Here is a 23825-nt window from a genome sequence, read left to right as displayed (position 1 = left end):
AATGGTGTACACCTAGAGAAACCCCTTTTCTTATTGAAAAGAAGCCAAAACATAAGGGACCTAGAGGTACAAACCAGACCTAGAAACACATTGACGAGATCCGTCGCCAGGATCGACCAGGAGAACACATGGGGACTCCCTCCAGTCACTGGACTTATGAGATGCGGGGCATGTGGTGTTTGTCATTTGACTGCAAACACGAAAACAGTGGACATCGGTCCGCACCACCCATGGGAACAACGCAGGCATACTAACTGCAACTCGACCAACGTCATCTATATGATCAAATGTCCATGTGGTCTGATCTACATTGGAATGACAACACGCAGAGTGAAAGTAAGGATAATGGAACACAGATCCACCATCAGATGCCAAAGGACAACCACTCACCTGACGACTCATTACAAAGAGAAAAATCACATGGGCAATGATTTATTCTGGAAAGTCCTGAATAAACCTACTATTACTATAACTGCCCGTAACCCAGAAAACACTCTTTTTATAAGGGAGAAAAATGGATATACAGGGTTCATAGCCACATCAGTGACTTGAACGATGATGTACCCTGGAACATACTGAATAACTTGTGAGACATCTTCGGGCCACAGTATGACCTGTTTGGCCACCTCCTTATTGCTAGCATACAGTATCTAAGGCACTCCTATGCAGAGACAATGTATGGACAACACTTCATAACATTGTCCATTCCCCTGCTCCTATGAAGTTGTCCCTACTGAGACCATCTCTGTGTCAGGGCAAGCCAGGTTAAAGGACTATTCACATACCATCACATGCCAAGGGTTACTGTGTATATTAAGGAATGGTCAGTAACCTCTGGCCTCGCTGTGTTACAAGGCTCTTGTCTCCGTTAGCGCCGGGAAACCCTTTTTGGGTAGCTGTCACGCTCTATAAGCTGAAAAAATAAAATAAATAAATATATTTGATTCTCTTCCCCTGGATGCATAAGCAGTGTGGTAGGGTGGCCATTACAACACTGTCACCCGGAACCTGATTTTAAACGATAAGGTGGGTTCGGATCCTAATCATAGGCAAGGGTAGAGCCCACTCCGGGACCGATGCATGCAGTAGATCCACTTATTCATTGCACATGCGCTCCTCTGTTTCCTTTTCCTCCAATATGGAGAAGGAGGTTAGCAATCTAGGCCATTCCTTGCTTAGAACCAATCATCGATCGCATTTATCACTCACGTGATGACACGTATCAGCCGAGTTAGAGGATTTACTGGCTCCAGCCGCGCAGCCCACAGCAGCTGCAGGGAGCGGTGAGAGACAATGAGTCTGCGTTATCTCATCTTGATGAAGTAAGTCCTTTTTTTCCAATCCCACCCTGGGGGTAGAGTGTGCATATTCTGGGCTAAGCACTCAACAGATGGACCAAATCCCCACTATTTCTCGTGGCTATGGTCTTGATGGAGCAGGGATTCGCAGGTAAAGCGACTTGCTCGTACTCATGAACCTCGAATTACCCTAACTATGTAATCAACATGTTTGTCTTACTAATTTGTCCCTTATTCTTTCCCATTTGGGTGTCCGAGTGAAGCTTGCTTATGTGTTTTCTAATCCTAATACACTTGCATATTAAATGGCTGCTGTTATGCGGGAATTTCTACTGCGCATGCGTCTGTCATACCCACGTGACATGACGTACTCACAGTTCTGGAGGGAACCCTTTCGCATCTGCGCACTAGTGCTAAAATGGCTGTTCTATGTTTTCACATGCGAGAAGCTTGCATTGCTGCTTTCGCTAAGCTGTTCGTTCTGCTTAATCCTAATGCTGTCGTTTATATTGAAGTAATGGGTATAGTATAGAAATTCATGGTATACCGTGTAATCATTTATTACTGTGTTCTAAATTGTTTCCTTTTACTTTTCATGTATCGTACTCTTTGGGCCTGGGAGGTGCTTATTACTCCATTTTGGAAGTTCCTTCTACGCATGACAGAAAAGGAGGGAAAATGAACTTCGCAGCATTTGAACCCAGCCAGATGGCAGCAACAGTCAAGATGGGCTTGGGAACCTGACCTGCGACCCAGCTAGAAGAAGCTGAACTGTACTAAAATTGTTACAATTGTATTCAATGTTATATTCACCATTGTTAACCAAAGGCATATGTCATGAGAACCTGGAATTTAAGGGGCGTGAACGGAATCTGAATAAAGAACCTGAGAAAGTCTAGAAAATAGGTGGTGTGATGACCTGTCCTCCTCCTTTGTCCAATCAAAATTGGGGATCCTTACACTTGCAACATTGGGGGGTGGTAAACTGACCTAAAAAACAGTATAATTAGCATAGGTTTAGCTAGAGAAATTGTCCGACTTGTCTGATTAGCTGACCTGTCACTGACCCAACGCACTCAATAGGTGACTGAAAGCAGAGAGCTGCGGAGCACTCTGTTGGGAGGTTCGAGAACCCAATCGGGGTTTTTTTGGGAAGTGAAAGTGCTGGTGATGCCCTTTGCTGATAAAATTTATAACCCAGACGGGGTTTTGGCAGATTCCTTGCAGAGAGGGAGTAGCGCAGGTGTTGTAACCGAAGCTGCGGGTGTTGGTCTTAACCTTTGGTGAACCGGTCCTGATCCAAATCCTGGGGTTATCCTGTCCTGATTGTCCATGAGCTGCACCTGTTCGCCTACTGGCACTGAAGTCCTTGGGGTTCCTCCTGTCTTTTCCAACTGACCCGTGGCCAGGGTTGGTCTTCGCTCTATCCTAGGTAAATATAAGTCTGTGTGGGTGTTTGTAGATAAATTTGCATTCCTCTTCTCTCCATCCTGAATTTGGAAAGCTTGATTGCATATGTTCCTTTTCTTTCCCATCCCTTGGAAAATGGGATATTCATGTATTACTGACTATTAGCATGTTCCACTTTTCAAACCACCTTTAGTCAATGCTAAATCATTTCTTTATAGTGTATGTTCCTTTTCTTTCCCTCCCTTTAGGAAATAAGTTGAATCTATAGAATGTTCCAACTCTCACCTTACCTATAGTTTAATTGTGCTGAAACCGAAATCTCGAATTACATAGTTGCATTTATCCTTTTTAAAACTGTTAGTGTATTGCATAAGTCTTTGGGTTTAGAATGTTCCCTTTCTTTACCCTCCTTTAATCAAGATACGAAAGATTGTTTTTTCTAAAATTAGCATGTTCCTTGTTTACCCTTGCCTTTTATTTTAAGTCTCTAAATGCTTAGCATACTCTATTTTATTCATAGCTATACACTGATTTTAGTTATTGATAGTCTTATCACCTTCAGCTTTTTACTCTTGACATATGATGATGATGATGATTAGATAAAGAGTTTGGACCTACCCTGACTCTGTGGTTATTATAATTGCAAATGTTATGATATTTGAGGGCCTTACTTTTGACTCAACTCCCTGATCCATTGTGTGAAGGTATCTAGTGTCAAAGATTTGTAGGATACTAGTATAGGAATCAGTAATAGAAATCATAATATACTGGTAGTAGAGCGTGAGTTACCCAAACAAAAGTTAAAGCATGTTATTTTGGAATTATGGGCCCTGGTGAGTATCTGTATAAATTCTAGTTGGGTGACCTGCACGCTCTATCAGTCCTATGGAGTATTCAACCTCTATGGTCTCTGCACGTGGGGGTCACGGCTCCAACAGCTACACCATGACAGTTAGTAGTCAATCAAACCCATACCAACCTTATCTGTGAGATCCGCGTTTACAACCTGTTGAACAGTAACTGCTGTATACAACCCTTATCTCTCCTTTTTTATCTCAGTATCTTCACAGCGTGTGACTATAGGGAGCTGTCCTCTCCCTGCCCGTTCAAGCATTGCTTTTACGAAACTGTAAGATTTGCCGAATGAATGCTTGTGTCTCTGGTTAAAGCAATGATGTCCTCTGGGTAAAATACATTTAACGAGCGTGTATAGAGGAGTCTCATGGGACGTTTAGCCTCACAAATTTCAGAGGAGGCTAATTTTAAATTGTTACGCCCACAGGGAATCGTTTGTCTGATTTGGAGGATTAAAACCCCTTTTTCTACCCTCCTGCTCAACCTATTTTTCTCATTGAGGGAACCTCACTGTATATGTTGATGTATGTAATTTTGTTTATTTACTTACAGGTTTCCCTCGAGGAGCAAGTTATTCTTCCCCTATTCTGATCATTCACTCAGATTTGTGTCTACTCTCTACCCCACGAGTGAAGAGGTAGGGATAGTACCTAAGGGATCTTTCTAGTTTTAGTCCTGATGAAAGCCAGGGAAATTGTGTTAGCCGGCTGAAACATGTCGACAGTTTACAGATTGGAGGAGTAGGGGGTTCATTACAGCCCATCATACCACCATCCACTGGTTCTTAAATTACCTTTTTATCTGACCAGGGGATTAATCATTAAAGTATATATTTGGAGTTCCCGTTGTCAGTTTTAATTGTTTCTCTGCACCTTTTTCACTGGATCCTGCACTGTTTCTTTATTCGTTGTTTTGTCTTCCCCTCCCTATTGCTCCACCTCCAGCGTTGGTCTGCGCAGAGGTGTGTTAGCAGCCCTATGATGAAGCATGCCACAGATCTCTGTGGGTGAGGGCAGTATTCAAACCCTTTTGTGTTTTTTCACCTCTAGAGGTGTAACCTGTAGGTTATTGTAGGAGGTCGAAGTGGGGCATTTTGCTCCTACCCCTTAGCTACCATGTGTGTTGAGTGATGGGTCACAAAGCACCCAGATTCATTTTACATTTCGGGATCATATTGCCCATGTTTTATTCATTTATTTATAGTGTTTTATAAAAGGAGAACATGACCATCATGGTATCAGAGCGCTGTACAAAGAGAGAGCTAATGAAAGTTGCATGTATTCGTTTTACTGTTAAAGTTTGTTTTTTCTTCTTGGAGTGTGCCTATTGTGTTTGCAAGAGTGAAGTGTATGACGTGCTAAGGTGTTTTTAGTGTGCCAACAGTATATAGCCTTACTTCACTATGTTCTGTTATGGTTATCATCCCTGTTGTGTTACTTTGTTTTCACAGTGTTGCTTAGGATTGATCCCTGTTTCTGGTAAGGCACATTTTTCTTCTCATTCAGCGGGGACTTTGAACCGTGGATTCGGTTGCGCCCAATAGTTCACAGTGATTTTCCTCATTAGTGAAATGCATCAAAAGCTGTGTCACTGCATTAGCTCACCTTGAAGTGGCAAGGCCAGACTGGCCTTTTATTCCACTGGGCATTTCCCCAGTGGGCGGAAGCCCTGGTAGTCCACCCCTGGTGTCTCAGTCTTCACCATCCCCACCCACTCTCCAGCTCCTGGAGGGTAACTGCAGCAGGCGCAGGGAGGCTTCAAGAGAGAGAGAGGGGGGTAGAGAGAGAGGAGAGAAGGGGAAGGAGAGATGGTGGAAAAAGAGGGAGGGAAAGAGAGGGAGGCAGGGATAGAGAGGAAGGTAGAGAACTGGGAGGAGAGAGGTAGTGAGGGATGAAGAGGGAGAAGTAGAGAGCGAGAGATGGTGAAAAGAGAGATATAGAGAGGCTGGAGGGGGGTAGAAAAAAAAGTTATCAGAAAGGGAGGAGAAAAGGGGAGAAAGAGATTTTGAAAAGAGAGGGAGGAAGAAGTAGAGGTAGTGAGGGAGAAGGGGAGGGAAACAGCAGAGAGAAAGCGATCAGAGAGAGTAGTCAGAGAGGAGAGAAGGAGACAGAGGTGGATGGATGGAATGAAAGAGGTTGCACGAGGAGGCGAAGTGCACAGGGCTGGTTTGAATATTTTTGCCAGGGCTGCTTTTGGTTCCTAGTCCGGCCCAGTTTTACTCCTTCATTGGAGGCATTCCTAGGGTTGTCACCCTATGTTTTGCAGTGATCTCTCATTTGGAGATGCACGTATACATGCATTTGATTCAGTGGGTAGAAAGGGACGGATTAGTTGCACTCTTTGTTTTACGATGGTCAACATTCGTGGCTGACATGTGCCTGATCTGTATTGTCCTCCCCCAGGGATGAGGAGATATTGTTGGGGTCATGTTGCATTGCATCCTAAATAGGAAAACATCCTTCCTCGGTGGTTAAGGAAACGTTCAGTTGCTCTCTGTGATCTCCCCTAATGGTTAGGGTGCATATAGCCTGTATCATCACCCCTCAGGGGTTGAGGAGGTGTTGTTAGTGTCATGTTGTGTTGCACCCTAAAATTGCAAAAGTCCTTCCACAGTGGATATGCTTTGCATGTTGTTGTATTCCATCCTAGATTCTTCCTTCCTTGGTTAAGTAAATGTTGTCAGGGTCATGCTGTGTTGCAAACTGATGTTTTTAGAATCATGTTGTGTTGCACCATGAACTTGTAGTAATCCTTGCTCAGTGGTTAAGGATATGGTGTTCTTGTTGTACTGTAGTCCATCCTAGATTCCTCCCTCACTGAATGAGGAAATCATGTCAGGGTCGTGCTGTGGCGCACCCTATGTTCTAGGAATCGTCCGTCAGCGGATGAGGAAACGTTCTTCCATGTTGTATATTGGCGTGATTGTTAGTCACTCCACAGCCACATTGTTCTTTGTGAACCTTGTTCTTTGTTGTGTGTGTTATGGTGTGATGTAGGCATTTTCATTTGTCTCTTTCTTGGGCTGTTGTGGTGACACTGTCACTCTTAGTGTTCCATCAAGCAAGTCTGGTCAACCTATCTTGGCGTGTGCATTGAGGGTGTTGAGTGATTTATCAATTGCAGAAGTGGGTGTTTATGGGGTTTGGATTGGTTTTCGAGCGTATGTGGTTTGAGTTGTGCATTTCAGCATATTTGCCCTCATACATCTTTAGCGTTATGTTGTTTCCTTTGGTAGCTCATCTTGGTATGGGGTTCCCATTGTTTGTTTGTATGGTTTGTGAAGAAGGGACATGTATGGAGAAGTGTGGCTCACTGGTTAGAGGAGGCAGACCTGGAAGCAGAGGTCAGCCCGGGACCAGGGTTCAATTCCTGGCTAGGCAGGGTCTTGAGTCCTAAAATGTGCTTGCTTAATCTCCACAATGGCCCCTCGCGGCGGGATGCCTGGCTTTCACCTTGCGGATACCCTGCCGGGGTTATCTCACTGGGGAATACCAGGACGGGTTCCCTAAGCAAGCGCTTAGAAACTGGTGGTGATTTGCGCTATATAAATTCATGCACATTTACATTTATGCTCGCCTTCCTAACTTGCTTCCTATGTGTGCTATCTTGCCTTTTCTGTTCCCCATGACATCGTAGAATGTGATATGGTGGAAGATCCGTGACATGAGCGGCCCATGCAGGTAAGAGCTGTGCAGCGGTGAGGCAGTGGGGCCGGGTTGGGGGGGGGGGAGGTTTGACAGACGACCACAAGGGAAAATTAAATAAATAATTAATTTTCCCTCATTGTCGTCTGTCAAAATTCCCTTCCCCCACCTCTCTTACCTGCAAGGGCTGCTGCTGTTCCTAAAAGGTATGCCCAAGGCAGTTAGACCTAGGTTAAACTACTGGTAACATCTGCTCCTGGTGGGGTTTGCTATAGGCACTTGTACCTATGGCTTGTACCTAATCCTCCTGTTACTATCACGCTGTCTGCATGTTGCTGTGCTTCCTATATGCCAATTTACTTCATTACACACTACCTCTGAAAAGAAACTGTTTGAGCCCTGGCTTGTCGCCTTTTGCAGCCTCTGTAGCTCAACAACGTTTACTTTTATTTATTGACTTTAAATCAATAACATTTCGACCTCAAAAGATGAACAGCTCAGACACTGATGTGGTAAAATAAAGCCATGTAATTGAAAGACAATTCCACATTAATTATTTACAGCAAAGCAGTACAAACAAGACTTATCTGCTTGAAACCACACATTTAGTTAATTCTGAACACACAATTGTCATGTATTTTACACAAGATAAAAGCTTGTTTACAGAAAGGAAATAGCATTTGTTATCTGCTACAATCAAATGTTTGCCAGACATGTCTCTTTCGGGTGTCTTTCCCGGCTCCCAAATTCAATGTTGTTCTCAATCAATCATTTTCAGCTCGGAGAATTTTCTTTCATGTTCATAACTTGAACTAGGTAATCCAGCATCTAGGAATGAAAAACAGAGAGGACATTCAACACACAGTATTCAACTGTCACAAACAATGTTGCACTCTTTATTAGGCTTAATTCATATTATACACATCTGCAAATAGACTGCACCTCATTAGGGATCATAAAAGGGAGATCAACAAGCAAGCTGAAAGATGCTACCCCGACAATGCCATTGTTGCTACTGGTCTCGGCTCATAAAAGCAGCAACAGAAAGTAAACAGGGCACTATGGCCATCTCCATCCAGTGGTGGCCTATCAGAGGGCGTTGGGGCTACGCCCCACCCCCTTTCCAGTGCATGATGTCTGTAAGGCTGATGTAGGGTCAGTGTGACACACTCATCATGTTAGCATCATGTAGCCAGGTACCCCCCATGAACTAATGTCTAGGGATCAGACAGACGAGGGTTGCCAGGCTTATGCCCATGGGACAGTGACATCATCAGCCTGGCAAAGCCCTGTGAGGATTCTACCCTGATGACAAAGGGGAGCTTTACTGAGGAAGTCAGCCCAGGGGGTGATTTAGGTTTCAGCCCTGAAGTGCCCAGGGCTGACTGTCAATCAGCAAAGCCTCACACCACCCTTTCCCAACTTGTCACAAAGTAGGGCGAGATCAACAGTCGCACTTATGTGACCCAACCTGGTGTTTACTTTCGGAAAGGTTCTCCATTCATTGGCTGACTCTTGACAAAATCAGCCAATGAGAGGAGGCGGCTGGATATTCCTGCTTCTGATGCCTGAGGCTGCTGAAAGCTTACATCTCCTTGACAGGCCATCATGCTTCTCCCGCCTTTGGCCCGCTGGTCCTGCCTTTGTGCTGTAACCCATCAGGTACTTGTTAAATTGAATGTTTGGATGTTTCTGTACCTATTAATGTATGTATTTTTGTGTGCATGTGCTTGTGGAAGTGTTTGAGTATTTGTCTACATTTATGTGCTTATGAGTGGGGTTGAATATGCCCATGTGTGTGGGCTGGTGAATAGATGGGTGAGAGCATGTCCACGGTGTCTTCTTATCGATGGGTGGAAATGAGTATGTGCGCATGTGCGTCGGCCCCTACAACTTCTACAGTTAAGTAGTCTCCATTGAATGCATCAAAGAACTTTGAACTTGCAAAACCTGTTGTGAGCGAATTTGCAGACTTTGCAAGCGCAAAAACCACAATAGAAATGTACAAAGGAGACGTTGCAAGTTAAATTAATTAACTCAACAGCAATATATATGTGTGTGTGTGTGTGTGTATATATATATATGTATATATATATATCTCCAACACATTCGTTAGCTTCAACGAAAGTAGACGGCACTCGTGAGCTGTGGTTAAAAAGTGATTTTAATGGCAGACCCCCTGGCCCCAAGTCAACAGACGCGTTTCACCAGTAAGGCTTTTTCAGTGTCAACCTGTGAAAACATAAAATGTGTATTCCCTTTTCTTGCAACTCAGTGGGATTTCATTAATGGAGACACAGGAATTTGATTAATGGAGGACGAATGCAGAAACGGTGGTAGACCACTGATACCAAAGCAACTCATTGAAAAGAGGTAGCATTTATTTGCCAAGTGAGAGCTCTCTGTGAACGGCAGCTTCCACTTTGTCTATGTGAAGTACAGGCATCGCACAGAGCATCTAGCAGTCTGTGGGATCACTGCAGCCTCTCCCTGATGTCACTTATTTTACATTATATTTCTTTTTATTGCATCCCCTATCCCTTATGGGGACCGGGACAGAGGCTCCAGTCATGGTATTTTGAAAATGTGAATCAATGGCTGGAGGTTTGCTGTCCCTGGCGGCCAGCCTGCAGGCCTGCATCAGCATCCATTCTCAATCACTCACAACTAGAATCCTGCCTCATTAATGTACATGAGTTAGGAGTTTTGATGGTGGCTAGATGAAAGAGAGATGATGCGATCCGTTATGTGTCCCTCCTAACTTCCAGCCTTCTGATATCTTTGCCCCTTCACTCACCACATCAACATGGCGCTGCGTTTCACATTTTCTCCCTGTTTTCCCGGTTCCAACTGAAGAGTACCTCTGTCAGACTGAGCCACCCTCTTTCGCCTGCTGCTCTTTCAGTGCCGCAAACAGCTATAGACGTAAATTCACCAAAATGCTGGTGGTAGTGGAAGTGGCGCCCTTTGACCTCCACTTTCACTCACACACACATCAACATAAATTCACATATATATACATGTACGCAAAGCAGAAGTAATAGTTCTACAGTTGCAGACAATGAAACCCGACTCATTCTAACATTCAACAATCAACATTTGATCATTAGAAATATTGTCAAACGCAACTGGACACTTATCTCTAGTGACCCAGTACTAAGTGTGCAGATCAAGGGCACACCGAGCATAGCCTATAAAAGAGCTAGAACAATGGGGAACTGTTTAGTATCTAGCAGACCTGAGATCCGGACCACTGGCTCGTGGTTGGACTCAAGCAAAGGTTTCCTCAAGTGCTCCTCCTGCAAAGCGTGCAGAAATGGAGTCAGTAAAAAAGAATATGTAACTCCATTCAGTAATAAACCCACAGTAATCAGGTGCCAACTAACATGCCGCACCGAGTACGCAGTGTATGTGCTTGAATGCCCCTGTGGTCTACGCTACGTCGGTAGTACAAGACCACAGGTGTTCAAACGCATTCTACAGCATCTTAGGGCCATTACCAACGGCGACACTGCGTACCCGGTTGCGAGACACTTTGAAGAGTCACACGGGAAGAATCCGGCAGGATTGAGATATTTTGTCATTGACATGGTACCACCGCCATAGAGGGGTGGGGACCGTGAGCTGCTATTGCGTAGGTTAGAGACCAGGCACATAATTTTATTAGACACCAAGACTCCCAATGGTCTCAACTCAGGGGAGGACTGTCATACATACCTATAAATTTGTTATAATACTGACCAAATGTTCGAATATAATCATACCTGCTGTCTCAATCAATTTTTATCATATATAAGTATTGTTTTTATATCACTTTCACACAATTTTATGTTTCACTAGATAGCACTATTTTGTATCATATATCTTGCCAATATGTATTGCTGTTTTTGCACATAATTCAATCAAGGCTCATCTTTTTGCACAGTTGCTTGCGTAACCCACTATGGTGCGATTTCCAAACTGTTAGCGTTCATTGTGCGCATACAATTGAGAATAAGCTTGTATTTTTGAGACGCTAGCCTTAAGGACGTGTATTTCATGGGACCATGGACCCGTTCTGTAGCTTAATCCACGCATGCATCAAAAAATGTAGATTGAGGTGGATGGTCGACGACCCACCATCACCAGCAACAGGCCGCCCGCAGAAGCTGGAACAAGATCACAGCAGACCAGCTCGCCACCTCCCTGAGCCAGCACCCTCCTGCCAGCTCAGCGAACCCCAGCCAGGCCGCCGACAACCTCACGAAGTGGATCAGCAACTGCGCGGACGAGCTCGCCCCGCTGAGGACCCCGCCCAGCAGACCCGGCAGCAAGAAAGCCCCGTGGTTCACCGACGAACTCAAGAGCTCCAAGAAGAACTGCCGAGCCCTCGAGAAAGTCTGGAGAAGGGAACCCACACCGGACAACAGGACCTCCCTCAAGCTTGCCACCCGGAAGCACCACCAGCTGATCCGCGCCGCCAAGAAAACAGCATTCAAGGACCGACTGGACAACAACGCACACAACTGCAAAGAGCTCTTCAACATCGTGAAAGAGCTCTCCAACCCCAGCGCAGGAAACAACGACATCACCCCATCACAAGACCTCTGCAACTCCCTCGCTTCATACTTCCACAACAAGATCGCGGACATACACAACAGCTTCAACAACCAACCAACGCACACCTTGACCGAACAACCACCCCCCACCACCACCCTCCACGCCTGGACCCCGATCAGCACCGAAGACACCATCCGCACCATGAACTCCATCCACTCCGGATCACCAACCGACCCCTGCCCCCACCACGTCTTCAACAAGGCCGACGCTGTCATCGCACCCCACCTGCGGGACATCATCAACACCTCCTTCGACACCGCCACCTTCCCTGAGAGCTGGAAACACGCCGAACTCAGCGCTCTCCTCAAGAAACCAACAGCGGACCCCACCGAACTCAAGAACTACCGCCCCATCTCGCTCCTCCCGTTTCCAGCCAAAGTCATCGAGAAGACCGTCAACAAGCAGATGGCCGCCTTCCTCGAGACGAACGGATCCCTCGACCCCTCACAGTCCGGCTTCCGAGCCAATCACAGCACCGAGACCGCCCTCATCGCCGCCACCGATGACATCCGAGCCCTGATGGACAATGGAGAAACAGCGGCCCTCATCCTCCTAGACCTCTCCGCGGCATTCAACACTGTCTGCCACCGCACCCTAGTACAGCGCCTCAGCAACGTTGGAATCCAGGACAAGGCGCTGGAATGGATCATCTCCTTCCTCGACGGAAGAACACAGAGAGTCCGCCTACCACCGTACAAGTCAGAGGCCTCCGAAGTCATCTGCGGCGTCCCTCAAGGGTCATCTCTGAGCCCCACCCTCTTCAACGTCTACATGAGCCCCCTCGCGGCCATCGTACGCAAACACAACCTCAGCATAATCTCCTACGCCGACGACACCCAGCTGATCCTCTCCCTGACCAACGACCCCGCCTCCGCCAGAGCCAACCTGCACGAAGGGATGAAAGAGGTAGCCGAGTGGATGACGACCAGCCGCCTGAAACTGAACTCTGACAAGACGGAGGTCCTCATCCTGGGCTCTTCACCCTCCGCCTGGGACGACTCCTGGTGGCCCCCCGCCCTGGGCACCGCACCCAAACCGACACACCATGCACGCAACCTGGGCTTCATCCTGGACTCCTCCCTCTCCATGACCAGGCAAGTCAACAACGTCTCCTCGGCGTGCTTCAACATCCTACGCATGCTACGGAAGATCTTCTGGTGGATCCCCACCGAGACCAGGAAGACCGTCACCCAGGCCCTCGTCACCAGCCGTCTGGACTACGGCAACGCCCTCTACGCCGGTACCACCGCCAAGCTCCAGAAGAGACTCCAGCGGATCCAGAACACCTCAGCCAGACTCATCCTCGACATCCCACGAACCAGCCACATCACCGGACATCTAAGAGACCTTCACTGGCTCCCCGTCAACAAAAGAATCACCTTCCGCCTCCTCACCCACGCACACAAAGCCCTACACGACCAGGGCCCGAGCTACCTCAACAGCCGAATCAACTTCTACGCTCCCAAACGCCACCTCCGATCAGCCAACCACGCCCTCGCCGCCGTCCCCCGCATCCGAAGAGCGACTACGGGAGGAAGGTCCTTCTCCTACCTGGCCGCCAAGACCTGGAACTCCCTCCCAACCGACCTGCGCCTGACCCAAGACCACCTCTCCTTCAGGAAGAAGCTGAAGACCTGGCTGTTCGAGCAGTAGCAGCACCCCCCCCCCCCCCCCCCCCCCCAGCGCCTTGAGACCCTACGGGTAGGTAGCGCGCTATACAAGTGTCACTGATTGATTGATTGATGGTCTCAAATCCTATAGGATGGAATATTATCAATTTTAATTCAACTATACATTAAGTTATTTTATTGTTAATATCGAGTTTTTTGCTGCTATATTTATATCTGTATTTATAACATTCTTTTATATATTTATACATTCATGTATTTATATTTCGGACAGATATACTTCCATCCTGTTGTGAAATTGTATGAGTAGTTACAATACACGATGTGTATTACATAATGTTAATTATGTGCATATCATGCAGTAATTGATTGAGGCATATGTCTTCTATTTCTATGATAGCAATACTTGGCTTTGGGCATTAGCAATGTAAAAGGAGCACATACGCCCCTGCACGTTCTCATGTGATCAAGGGCTTGTTTGGCCCGAAACGCGTAAGGGTGCTGTGGTGGAGAGCTAAATAAAAAAATCAGCACTAGTACCTGGGTTCGTCTCGTCTATGAAAGCTGCATGATTGCTGGAGACGTTTGTATGTCGAATATATATATATATATATATATATATATATATATATATATATGTATATATATATATATATATATATATATATATATATATATATATATTCTGGCAATGTGATCCTTTAAGCTCAATGAGAGCGCTCCGCAGGTGTGCTCAGCCCAGGGGTCGGATCCTGACCCAAAGTAATTACTTTGGACAAAAGAGGCGGCACAACCGTGACCAAAGCCTTGTCTGGCTGAAACGCGTTGGTGGGTGAAGCGTTGAATTAAAGGCTTCCAAAAGTATCCGGTTGTGCCGCCTCCTTTGTCCAAATATATATATATATATATATAAATATATATATATATATATATACACACTCTCTCACACACAAACACACACTCACCGCAAGCATGCACACAACATACATTTAAAAGCATATTTTACTTACCTCAGCTATCATGGAAGGGCATATACCAGCTTATTGTACTACATTTTTATTACACTATTAGTGAATAATATATTTTATTTGTACACTATTAGTGTAATAAAATATTGACAGAAAATAAGGAAAATGGAGCTCCCTGTGTTTTTGGCACTGAATTTGCCACCTCTGAGGCCAGGGGTCGCAAAGGCAGTGCTAGGGGTAGCAAAGGGCAAGCCAGGGGTCGCAGCTACAACTCCTGACGACCTCTAAATGAGGTCCAAGCACACTGATCCAGCTGGTTGATTCCAGACGAAGAGGTTCTTTAATGACGAGTAGCACGTTCCAGTGGTGATAGAATGGGCACCTGCAGTGTTGGCTGTGGGTATTCTCTTCTTCAAAAAAAAATCATTGGGGAGAGCATGAGACCTCAACAAGAACTGCAGCAGTGAGGCTGGCGAGGAACCACAATATGCTACTTAGAGGGCTATAACGGTGAGGTTTCGAGGTGGTAAGTGTAGAACTACTGATCACAGCCATGATTGAGATTGCGAAACATTAGCTGCACCCCCTAAATTAGCGATATATGAACACATTTAATTTTTTTCTCAGTTTTATATAGCAAGAACTCGACCCGTAGTTATTGGAGTGCTTTACGTGAGCACCCGTTACATTATTTATTCATTTTTTGTAGGCACATGGCGATTAGATGATTTGCCCAGAATCACAAGACTTAGGCAGTGATGGATAAATGTATTTTTGAACAATGCATACATTGAGTATCTCTTATTATCACCCAAATAATCCTCCCATTGGCGTAAAGGACATTGACAGGACTTATGATGGCCAAGAATTACATCCTGAGGCATTGGCATTTATCCCATGTGCCTTCGCATCTGAAGTATCTAACTGAGCTATACCGTTTGGCCACTATGAACTGCACATCTACACGCTCCAAGATCAACTGCATCTCTTGATGACACATGGGTCCTTTCTTATGTCTCCAGGAATCATAATTTCCACTTTTACGGTGAATCTCTTGTACCCCCGCTGGCACTGGCCAGTGAGGGGAGGAACTACTGATACTACATGTATACTAGAGGGAGGTGGGGTCACAGGAGGAGCTTGGGGTGGGGAAAAGCCGGAGGGGATATACTTTTTATCCGCGTAGTCATTATAGATGTGCTAAAGTATGCTCAGAAGGAGGACTGAGGAGTAGATACAGGTGTAGTAGGCTTATAAAGGGGTGGTGTAGTATCCTGTATGATGCTCATAGGAATTACTGAAGAAAGGGTGCCTAGTTTTACGATGTATGACTTACTACTGTGTACCTGGTTATGTACTGAGCGTGATGGCTCCCGCTAGTCATCATTATGTTTTTGTTCTCTTTTGTTTTTTTTTTACTTTCCTCCTCTTCTCTTTCATATATTTGCCTTTGTATAGTACTTTACGGGATGTTAACCGGTGATTGTTATTAAAATTCAAAGAAAAAATGTGCGAGAAGAAAAAAAAGTGCTCTTAAACCATAAGACGCCTGGAGCGACATCAATGTACAATTTAAGGCATCAAATAACATATTTCTCCTGTTTTCAGCTCTCAAAAATCAGCAAACATCCGTAGGCAGGGAAAAGAGTATGGTACCAGATACTTTTACATTCTTCCCACCCTCAGAGAAGATGGAGCTATCATCGAAGATAGGCACCTTGACTCCGAAGACCGGGGGTCGCAGTGAACAGCAGTCCACGGCTGACAAATTGGTAAAACAGATCCTAATCTACACAGATCGACCTGTGATTACCACTGAGACCATTCACCCTAAATTTGTTTTGCTACTAGAGAATATCCTGGAGGAGATGAGGTGGCTGAAACAGCTTCAAACAGACAGGCGGCTTTGCTAAGAGGAGTCTAGATAACATGGAGATAAAATGACCCAGTTACTGAGAGGATTGAGGAGACAGAACTGCACATTTCTGAGATTGAAGAACAAGTTCCCACAACGATAGATCGAAACACACAGCTAGAGAAAGAAGTAATCCACTTCTGGAACAAACATGAGGAAATTGGAAAATGCTCTAATCTGCAGGTTACAGGGGTTTATGAAAATACAGTGTGTTCTGCTGGCTCTTTTCCTCTGGTTGAGTGTTGATAAGGACACATGTTCTCCCAGAATATACGCAAGACCTTACAATATTAGGGGAACATATAGTCCCTTCGTAGATACCTTCAAATTCAATGTATCCCGGAACCAATTTACTTAACTTCTGGAATTAGAGGATTCTAGAGTTCATTCTTACAAAAGCAACCAAGTAAAAGGTTTTGGAGTCCAAAAGGAATATCATTCTGGATATTTTCTTCCTTTGTTCAGTAAACTAAATGATGCGTTCTCTATCAGGAGAGGTTTCACTTGTTTACAGGGATGAAAGAATCTCAGAACTTTGTCAAAGCTATTCACCATACTGGTTATGAAATAATCTCGATAGAAGGGAGTAACCGCACATGTCATGGGGCCAAAGCCATCACTAAGAGGTGCTGTTCACATGCTGATAGGCGGGTGACCGTAAAAAACATGCAGGGGGAGAAGCATGAAATTCAAGCATAAAACAAAACATAGATATAGGGAGGTAACTTATGTTTTTATGGCTATTTGTTGGTTATGGAGTGACTGATCAAATCCAGCTGTTTATAACATGCAGTATGTATTTCCTGACCATTTGTTAGGCAATGTGTACCAACAGAAATAGTTTGACATCGAGAGATGATGTATTATGTACATTAAATTGGTGGACTGTATGTGGCGTATTGCAAATGTCATATTTTCTCACGCTGTATTGACAGACAAGTTAAGAATCCTTTCAATGAATGTGAAAGGTCTAAATAACAAGCGAAAATTACAGATTATTTAAACTTGGAGTTTACATTGGGAATAGAAACATATTTTTAAAACTGCTGTTTGATTAAAAAAAAGAACTGAAGTATCTTGTAGCATACTTCTTTGGGAGATTTTGAAAACCTCAAAATGACTGCAATGCTATTATCATCTAAAATCAACACCATAAATTGATTATCTGAGTATTCATGGGCTGAATGCATATTTTCATATCTTGATGCGTTATGTGCACAAGATGCACAGTAGTATATTTTGATATTGGGGAGAGCTAAACCCCCCTCTGCAATGTAACTATAGTCGATATCAGAATTGGGGTCTCCAGTGCTTAATTTGAGGCAGTGGTTGCCATTTGGGAAGACTGGCACTACTTTTTGGGGACTAGCACTTACTTTTTCTCACTGGATATTTCGCAAGAGAGGATAAACGTGCACAGGGGAAAGAAGGAGGAAAAAAATCAGAAAAACTGTTACAAAGGGAGAAAGCAGGAACCTGCAAGAGTGAGATAAAGGGGTGGGAGTGTCTGGTAGCCGATTAAAGAAGTATGAAGTGAATTCCAGACTATGGAGCATTGGTAATTGGTGCGCCCGTGCCGGCGGCGGGCTTGTAAGCATGGTTGAGGGCACTGGCACTTATTCTTCTACAAATTAAGCACTTAGAGCCACCCTACCAAAATTGTCAGGGACAGGAGGATCCATTTCTTTAGCAGAGATTTATCTTTCGAGTGGGAGAGTCTATAATTTAAATCTTACTAGTAGGCTAAATTAGTTACTAAGTTAATCCTGAGATAACGCTTTGCATGACTATTACATGCCTCTCACATAAAACTTCTGTTTTAGATGTAGTCATTTTGTAACTGACGAGTTCTTGAAATTGAAAAACAAATCTTTAAAACTCTCTGATGTACCTCCCTATCCGGCTTCAGAAACATACAGTTTCATATTAGCCATATTCTGAAAATCTGGATCTATCATTCCAAAGAGTGACAGCGAGTGGCTCGATAGAAAGGTAAATAGAATTAAACCTGGCTGGCCCCATGCTTCAATTCAAAAGAGCCAGCATCAAGGGAATTTAAAATCAACCCAGCCTCAGCACACCCCTACGTAGACTGCTTAAAACTCTCCTGGGCTGATTAAGAAAAACAAAGCTTTTCAAAATTCAAAAGAGGATATCCCAAATCACGAGGTCAAAAGCTTTTCCATCATCAAATAAAAGCACCATGTCCAGAATCTGTTTACTATCGAAAACATCTAAAGCTTCTATTAAAAAATGTGTATACAAATGTAGTTGCGAAGAAATCATTTTGCTCCATATGGATCAACCTATTAGCTGTGCTATTTATTCTATTGGCCATTAATGTACCTGTAATTTTATAGTCAGAATTAATTAGTCTAATCGGGTGATCCAAGTTCGTATCTTCAGGGTTCTTGCCTTTAAAAAAAAAAAAGTCTTCCAGTAGAGAGAAATTTCAGCACGTTCCAGGTTATAGTTAGCAAGTTTTAGGATATGAATATTCAAATCATCCCAAAATAGTTTACAAAATTCTGCAGGATACAAGCTTTCCCGTTGGGAAGAGTTGAAATTATGGCATCAAGCACCTCTATAAAAAGGGTTCTGTCAGATTAAGTAAAGCTTCCTGCAAACGCAACGAAATGGGGAGTGCTTTAAGAAACCATTGCAATTTTGTTTGATCAATTTCCTGGCTCTTAGTATACATATTATTGTAGTGCTCTAGATTTCATTTCGTTTCTGTTTGTAATCTAGACTTTTTTTAAACAATATACTGCACTAATAGCTCTTTGCATAGATTTCTCCTGTGCCTGCCATGTCAAAAGTCTCCTGGAATAATCGTTTTTTTATAAACGTTGGTTAACAGGTACTATTTCTCAGAAAAGTCTCTGAATAATAACATTCACGGATATCTCATTTCTAACACTTTAGGCCTGCTCTGTTCGAATCAGATTTATGCATTATATACTTTTCATATGTTTTCTTAAACTGCGTTTGCAAATTTTTTATGACTTCAGATTTACTCCTCTAGGCTATATCCTTTGCTAGTATTTAAACTCACATAGTTGCTTTGAAAAAACACTAGCAGTTCCTTCGTTTTGTAAAAAAAAAATCCAATATTACAATATATTATATTTCTTAAAGCCTGATATACTGCGCTCGACCTCGGACCTGGGGATCTGGGTTCGAGTCTCGGTAACGACGCCAAAACCTCCTGTGATTCTGGGCAAATCACGTAATCGCCCCGTGCCTAAAATATATGTGTGTCCTCATGTAACGTAACTGGTGATATGTGAAGTAGTGTGGCTCACTGGTTAGAGGCGGCAGACCCGAGAGCAGAGGACGGCCCGGGACCAGGGTTCGATTCCCGGCGCGGCAGGTTTCTGGACCAGGATCAGCGGACTCGATAATTCTCTCGCCTCGGTGCCCACTCTGATCAGCGATCACACTCGGCAACTCTGGGCATTAGCTTGCCTCATCTTCACTAATGGCCCCACCAGACCGCCGGGGATGCCTGGTCTCACCCTGGAGATACCCATTAAGGGACCATCTCTCAGGGAAGCCAGGAAGGGTTTCGCAGCAGTCGAAGCGCCTTGGGACCCTACGGGTAAGTAGTGCGCTATATAAATGCCTATACATTTACATTTACATATGTAAAGCGCTCTGATACCTGATTCGGTTCGGGTCTAGTTCGCGCTATATAAAACTCTGCAAAAAAAAAAAAAACTAGCACAAAGTGATCAGAAAAAAAATTTGAAAAACCACAAAACTGCCCGAACCCAAACACAGAGAAAATGAAGAAAAATCTGTGAGGCCTCAATGTATGTTCTTTTTTTCTGACAAGAGACCAAACCCCTTGCTGCTTTAGGCTTTTCTGCCTATGATTAAGGCTTTGATGAATGTAATGCTTGCAGCTGATGAAAATTAAAATCCTCTCACATATATTCATACATTTGAATGGTAACTGGTTGAAAAGACCTAATAAAGGGTCTGCATTATCCTCAGGTGGGGCATACAACTCATTAGGGTCACTGGTTCATAAAACATTAAACAGCTTACCCAAACCCAGAGACCTTACTTGTCATTTTGCCGGTTGTGCATTTCAGTGTTTAAACCCTTATAAATAAAAATAGCAACCCCCTAAGGGCAGCAGTTGTAGAAGAAGAAGGGGTAAATTCCGCTCAATTCATACATGGTGAAATTTGAGAGTCTATGGGTGTGGGTTTCCTTCAAAAGGATAGCAGATGGATTGTAAGTGAGAATCCTGGCTTCAAACAGCTGTAAAGTTTCTCCTGTTATTCAGACCATTGCTCTTTCTCTACCCCTTGCATTTCGATGATTCTGTGTCGGCGAATCGTAAGCTGTAATTTCAAGTTTGGTGGTGCCCAGCCTTGTACAGCCTACAGACGGCCAATGTGTAGGCCACACAACCACCACCTTCAAGATGACACCCGTCTGATGAATAGTGATGCTGAAAGTGTCAGTTGGCTTGTGTACTGAGTCTTTATCCACGTCATCCTACTCCATTTGTAAGATTTCCACTCTGTCTGGGAGGCCTGTAAGGGCAGCGGGCAAGCCCCCATGGCCCAAGAGCTAAAGAGAAGAGGGTTCCACAGAAACAACACTAGACAAAGCCTTCCTTGTGGCTTCAACTTCTAACCCCCTATTTCTCTTGCAGCCTAGATCATGGCTAGTCATTAGTCATGGTATTACAATGTTATATGATGGTAACTTCTATACTAAAGCGTTTTCCAATCTAATTTTCCTTCTCTTTTGATCAAGTTCCCCATCCACTTTATGCTTCAATCCTATGTCTCCCTTCCCATTTCCCTTGTTTATTTTTTTAAGTCATTTTGTTCGCATTTACTGATAACACAAATCCGTTTTCATCAAAATCTGAACAGAACTAGTACAGAAAATAACAGAATCCACAGCATGGCCGTGACATCCCTAAACAAACCAAACGGGGCATTCCGAGTACAATTACAATGACCGGTTAACACACTACACACACTCCCACCTCCAGCCACCACCTACCTTTCGCTGTTCCTACACCTCTTCAATAACCAGAGGCACCGATCTCAGAGTGCCAAAGTGCTTCCACTACACACCCCAAACCTTGCGATGTTTCTGTGGGTAACCCCTTGGCTCATACACTGACTCCTCAGTGAGGGTGCAATGGCCGATGCTGCGTTACACATTCAGAGATGCTATTCCCTTGTTAACTTCTTCATGTGATGTGTATCTCCAACGTGTTCTCTGCAAAGTGCTTGACTGTTCTAGCGTCTAGGTCCGCCAACAGAACTTTGACTACACCAAAAGGATGTACTGAGAGTCAAGCCCCAGCGTTGGGGTCACAGGCCACAAAGATCACGGTGTAAACTGGGTGAGGTGAAGGATTCGTAGCCTTTTTTGGAATCCTTAGAGATCATAGGTTTACCCTTCCAGTACAAAATACTATGCTCAGACGTATGTTAAAACCTTCCCCACTGTGTGAGTGTGTTTTGTACTGTGCAGCACAGATGCAACGTTTCAAAAGCTTGGAGAAAAAAGTTTCTCTTAGTTTGCGCTTGCCTCAAGGAGGTGCACGTTTTAGGTGGTAGCGTGGGAATGCCCATGTAACACCAATGGTTGCCGATTTGACACAAAGTAGCGCAAAGCACTATTTTCATCACCTTTGCACAGGTAGAGCAAATAATGTTTACCACTGGAAAGTAAATAGTTTCTCAAGACTTTGTGTTAGTTTACGGGTAAGATCACAAACTAATTGGGCTGTGGCTATTTCATGTCCTTGATAGAAAGTTAAGGCATTGCTTGGTGAAAACTCCTTTTACTACCATATTTCTATAGGTAGTACTGTGGGGTAATAATGTTTGTAGTGTGGCATTTTGATGTGGTGGTGATATTATTTAGTTTTTTGTGTTTCTGTGCTGCATTATTGAAGTGTGATGTTGTGATGTACTGTGGTTATTGCATTGCTTTCTGTTTCAGCTGTTTTATTGTGTTATGCCCAGTTATGCTTTGTGTTATGTTGCTTTGTATATGTTATTGTGCTGTGTTCTGTTCTTTAGTATGGAGATGTAAACAAATGCTACTCCATTTCAAGCCAAAAGTTATTTTGGCTAGAAACCATTCACCACTGCCTAAGATGGTAAAATAGCGCTGCTCGAGCCTTTCAATTATTTAAGACACCAACCAACCCAAACAGTGGCAGAAATTAAATTAGCACTTGCGGTGCTCACGTTATGTGAAATGAACAGCTGACACATGTTTCGCCTTTTGTCATTGTAACCTTATTATGGTTCATTGAACTGCAGCATGACTGGTAGCTTAATTCCTGGCCCCCTGCCTGTCTTCAATGATAGTACCACTGAACACCCACTGGCAGAACTCCCATCACTTGTTTGTTGTCTGCTTTTTTCACTTAAAGATGGGCCTCAGCCTATTGTGTGAATGTGTCCGTTTTGAGGGGCTATTAGGTGTCCAGATCAATTGGGGTAAATTCCAACTGTTCCCCCTTACAACGGTACGCCCCAGATTTTCTTCTACAGTGGTGTGAGTCAGAGCTGTGGTATTTGGGCGTACAGGTGTCCAGAGAAAGAGATGTTATAATATGGGAAAAATATGAGGTTGCCTTGATCAAAATTACAGACAGCATAACACACTGGATTCGCTGTCTTTATCATTGGCAGTGTGCATCTCGTTTATGAAAATGATCATCCGACCCAAATTTTTATATTTGTTTCTAAATTGTCCCTATCAGCCTGCTTGCCACTTATTTCTAGCACTTAAAGCACAACTGATCTATTTGGCATGACCGGGTAAGCAGCCCCGCCTGCCATTCAGTGGGATGCCCTTACTAGACCATTTCCAAAAGGGGTCTTTCAAGCCCTGGATCTGGAACTATACTATTTATGTGCTCAGGTGTATTTTGACTTTCATTGGTAAAAACCCACCCCATACCTATCACATTCCAGCAAATGAACAAGGATATATGGTTCCTATACCCCCTTTTTCATACTTGGGTCAATGATGACCCATTTCAATACAGCATACGATATAGTCGTGTGTGCATCCTAGGCATGGGGCAAAATTGCCAAAAAGTTATAGAAACCACAGCTTTACACTCCACTCATGCCATTGCCATACCACCCATTATTCCCAGTCACACATGAAGCAACATGCAGACAGATGCTACAGAAATATAGGATCAGCAAATGGGGTGACCTCTATCGAGAAGGTACCTTTGTTACCCGGGACTCTTTTATCGATTGGAAGGACCCGATTCCTTTAGATACATTTCTATACACATGCTTTAGAGATAATGTAAAAGCTGCGACACAGGTCTTCCCACAAGAACCCCCGTCCATAGATCCATTACACATTTTACTTAAAGCAGTCAGTCCCAAACACCTAGTATCTATATTATACCACGCTGCACAGCAATAGACTCCAGCCGAAGGAGCGAGTGCAAAGCCACAGGGAGCAGGAGCTGGGAACCCCCATTACGGATA

General features: G+C 44.1%; 1 protein-coding gene across 1 annotated transcript in view; it reads right to left on the bottom strand.

Annotated features, from left to right (window-relative positions):
• Positions 1–7716: 7716 nt before the first annotated feature.
• Positions 7717–23825, bottom strand: part of GRP (gastrin releasing peptide) — a 33313-nt gene continuing 17204 nt past the window's right edge. The window contains exon 3 of the mRNA XM_086962920.1: positions 7717–8035. Within this exon, the coding sequence (XP_086819046.1) occupies positions 7982–8035 (54 nt within the window). The 3' untranslated portion in view covers positions 7717–7981. The remainder of the gene's footprint in view (positions 8036–23825) is intronic.

This window comes from Lissotriton vulgaris, chromosome 3_1, assembly GCF_964263255.1.
Source record: "Lissotriton vulgaris chromosome 3_1, aLisVul1.2, whole genome shotgun sequence".
In the NCBI taxonomy this organism is placed as follows: Eukaryota; Metazoa; Chordata; class Amphibia; order Caudata; family Salamandridae; genus Lissotriton; species Lissotriton vulgaris.
The sequence above is the reverse complement of the archived record's forward strand: the minus strand, read 5'-3'. Positions and strand labels throughout refer to the sequence as shown.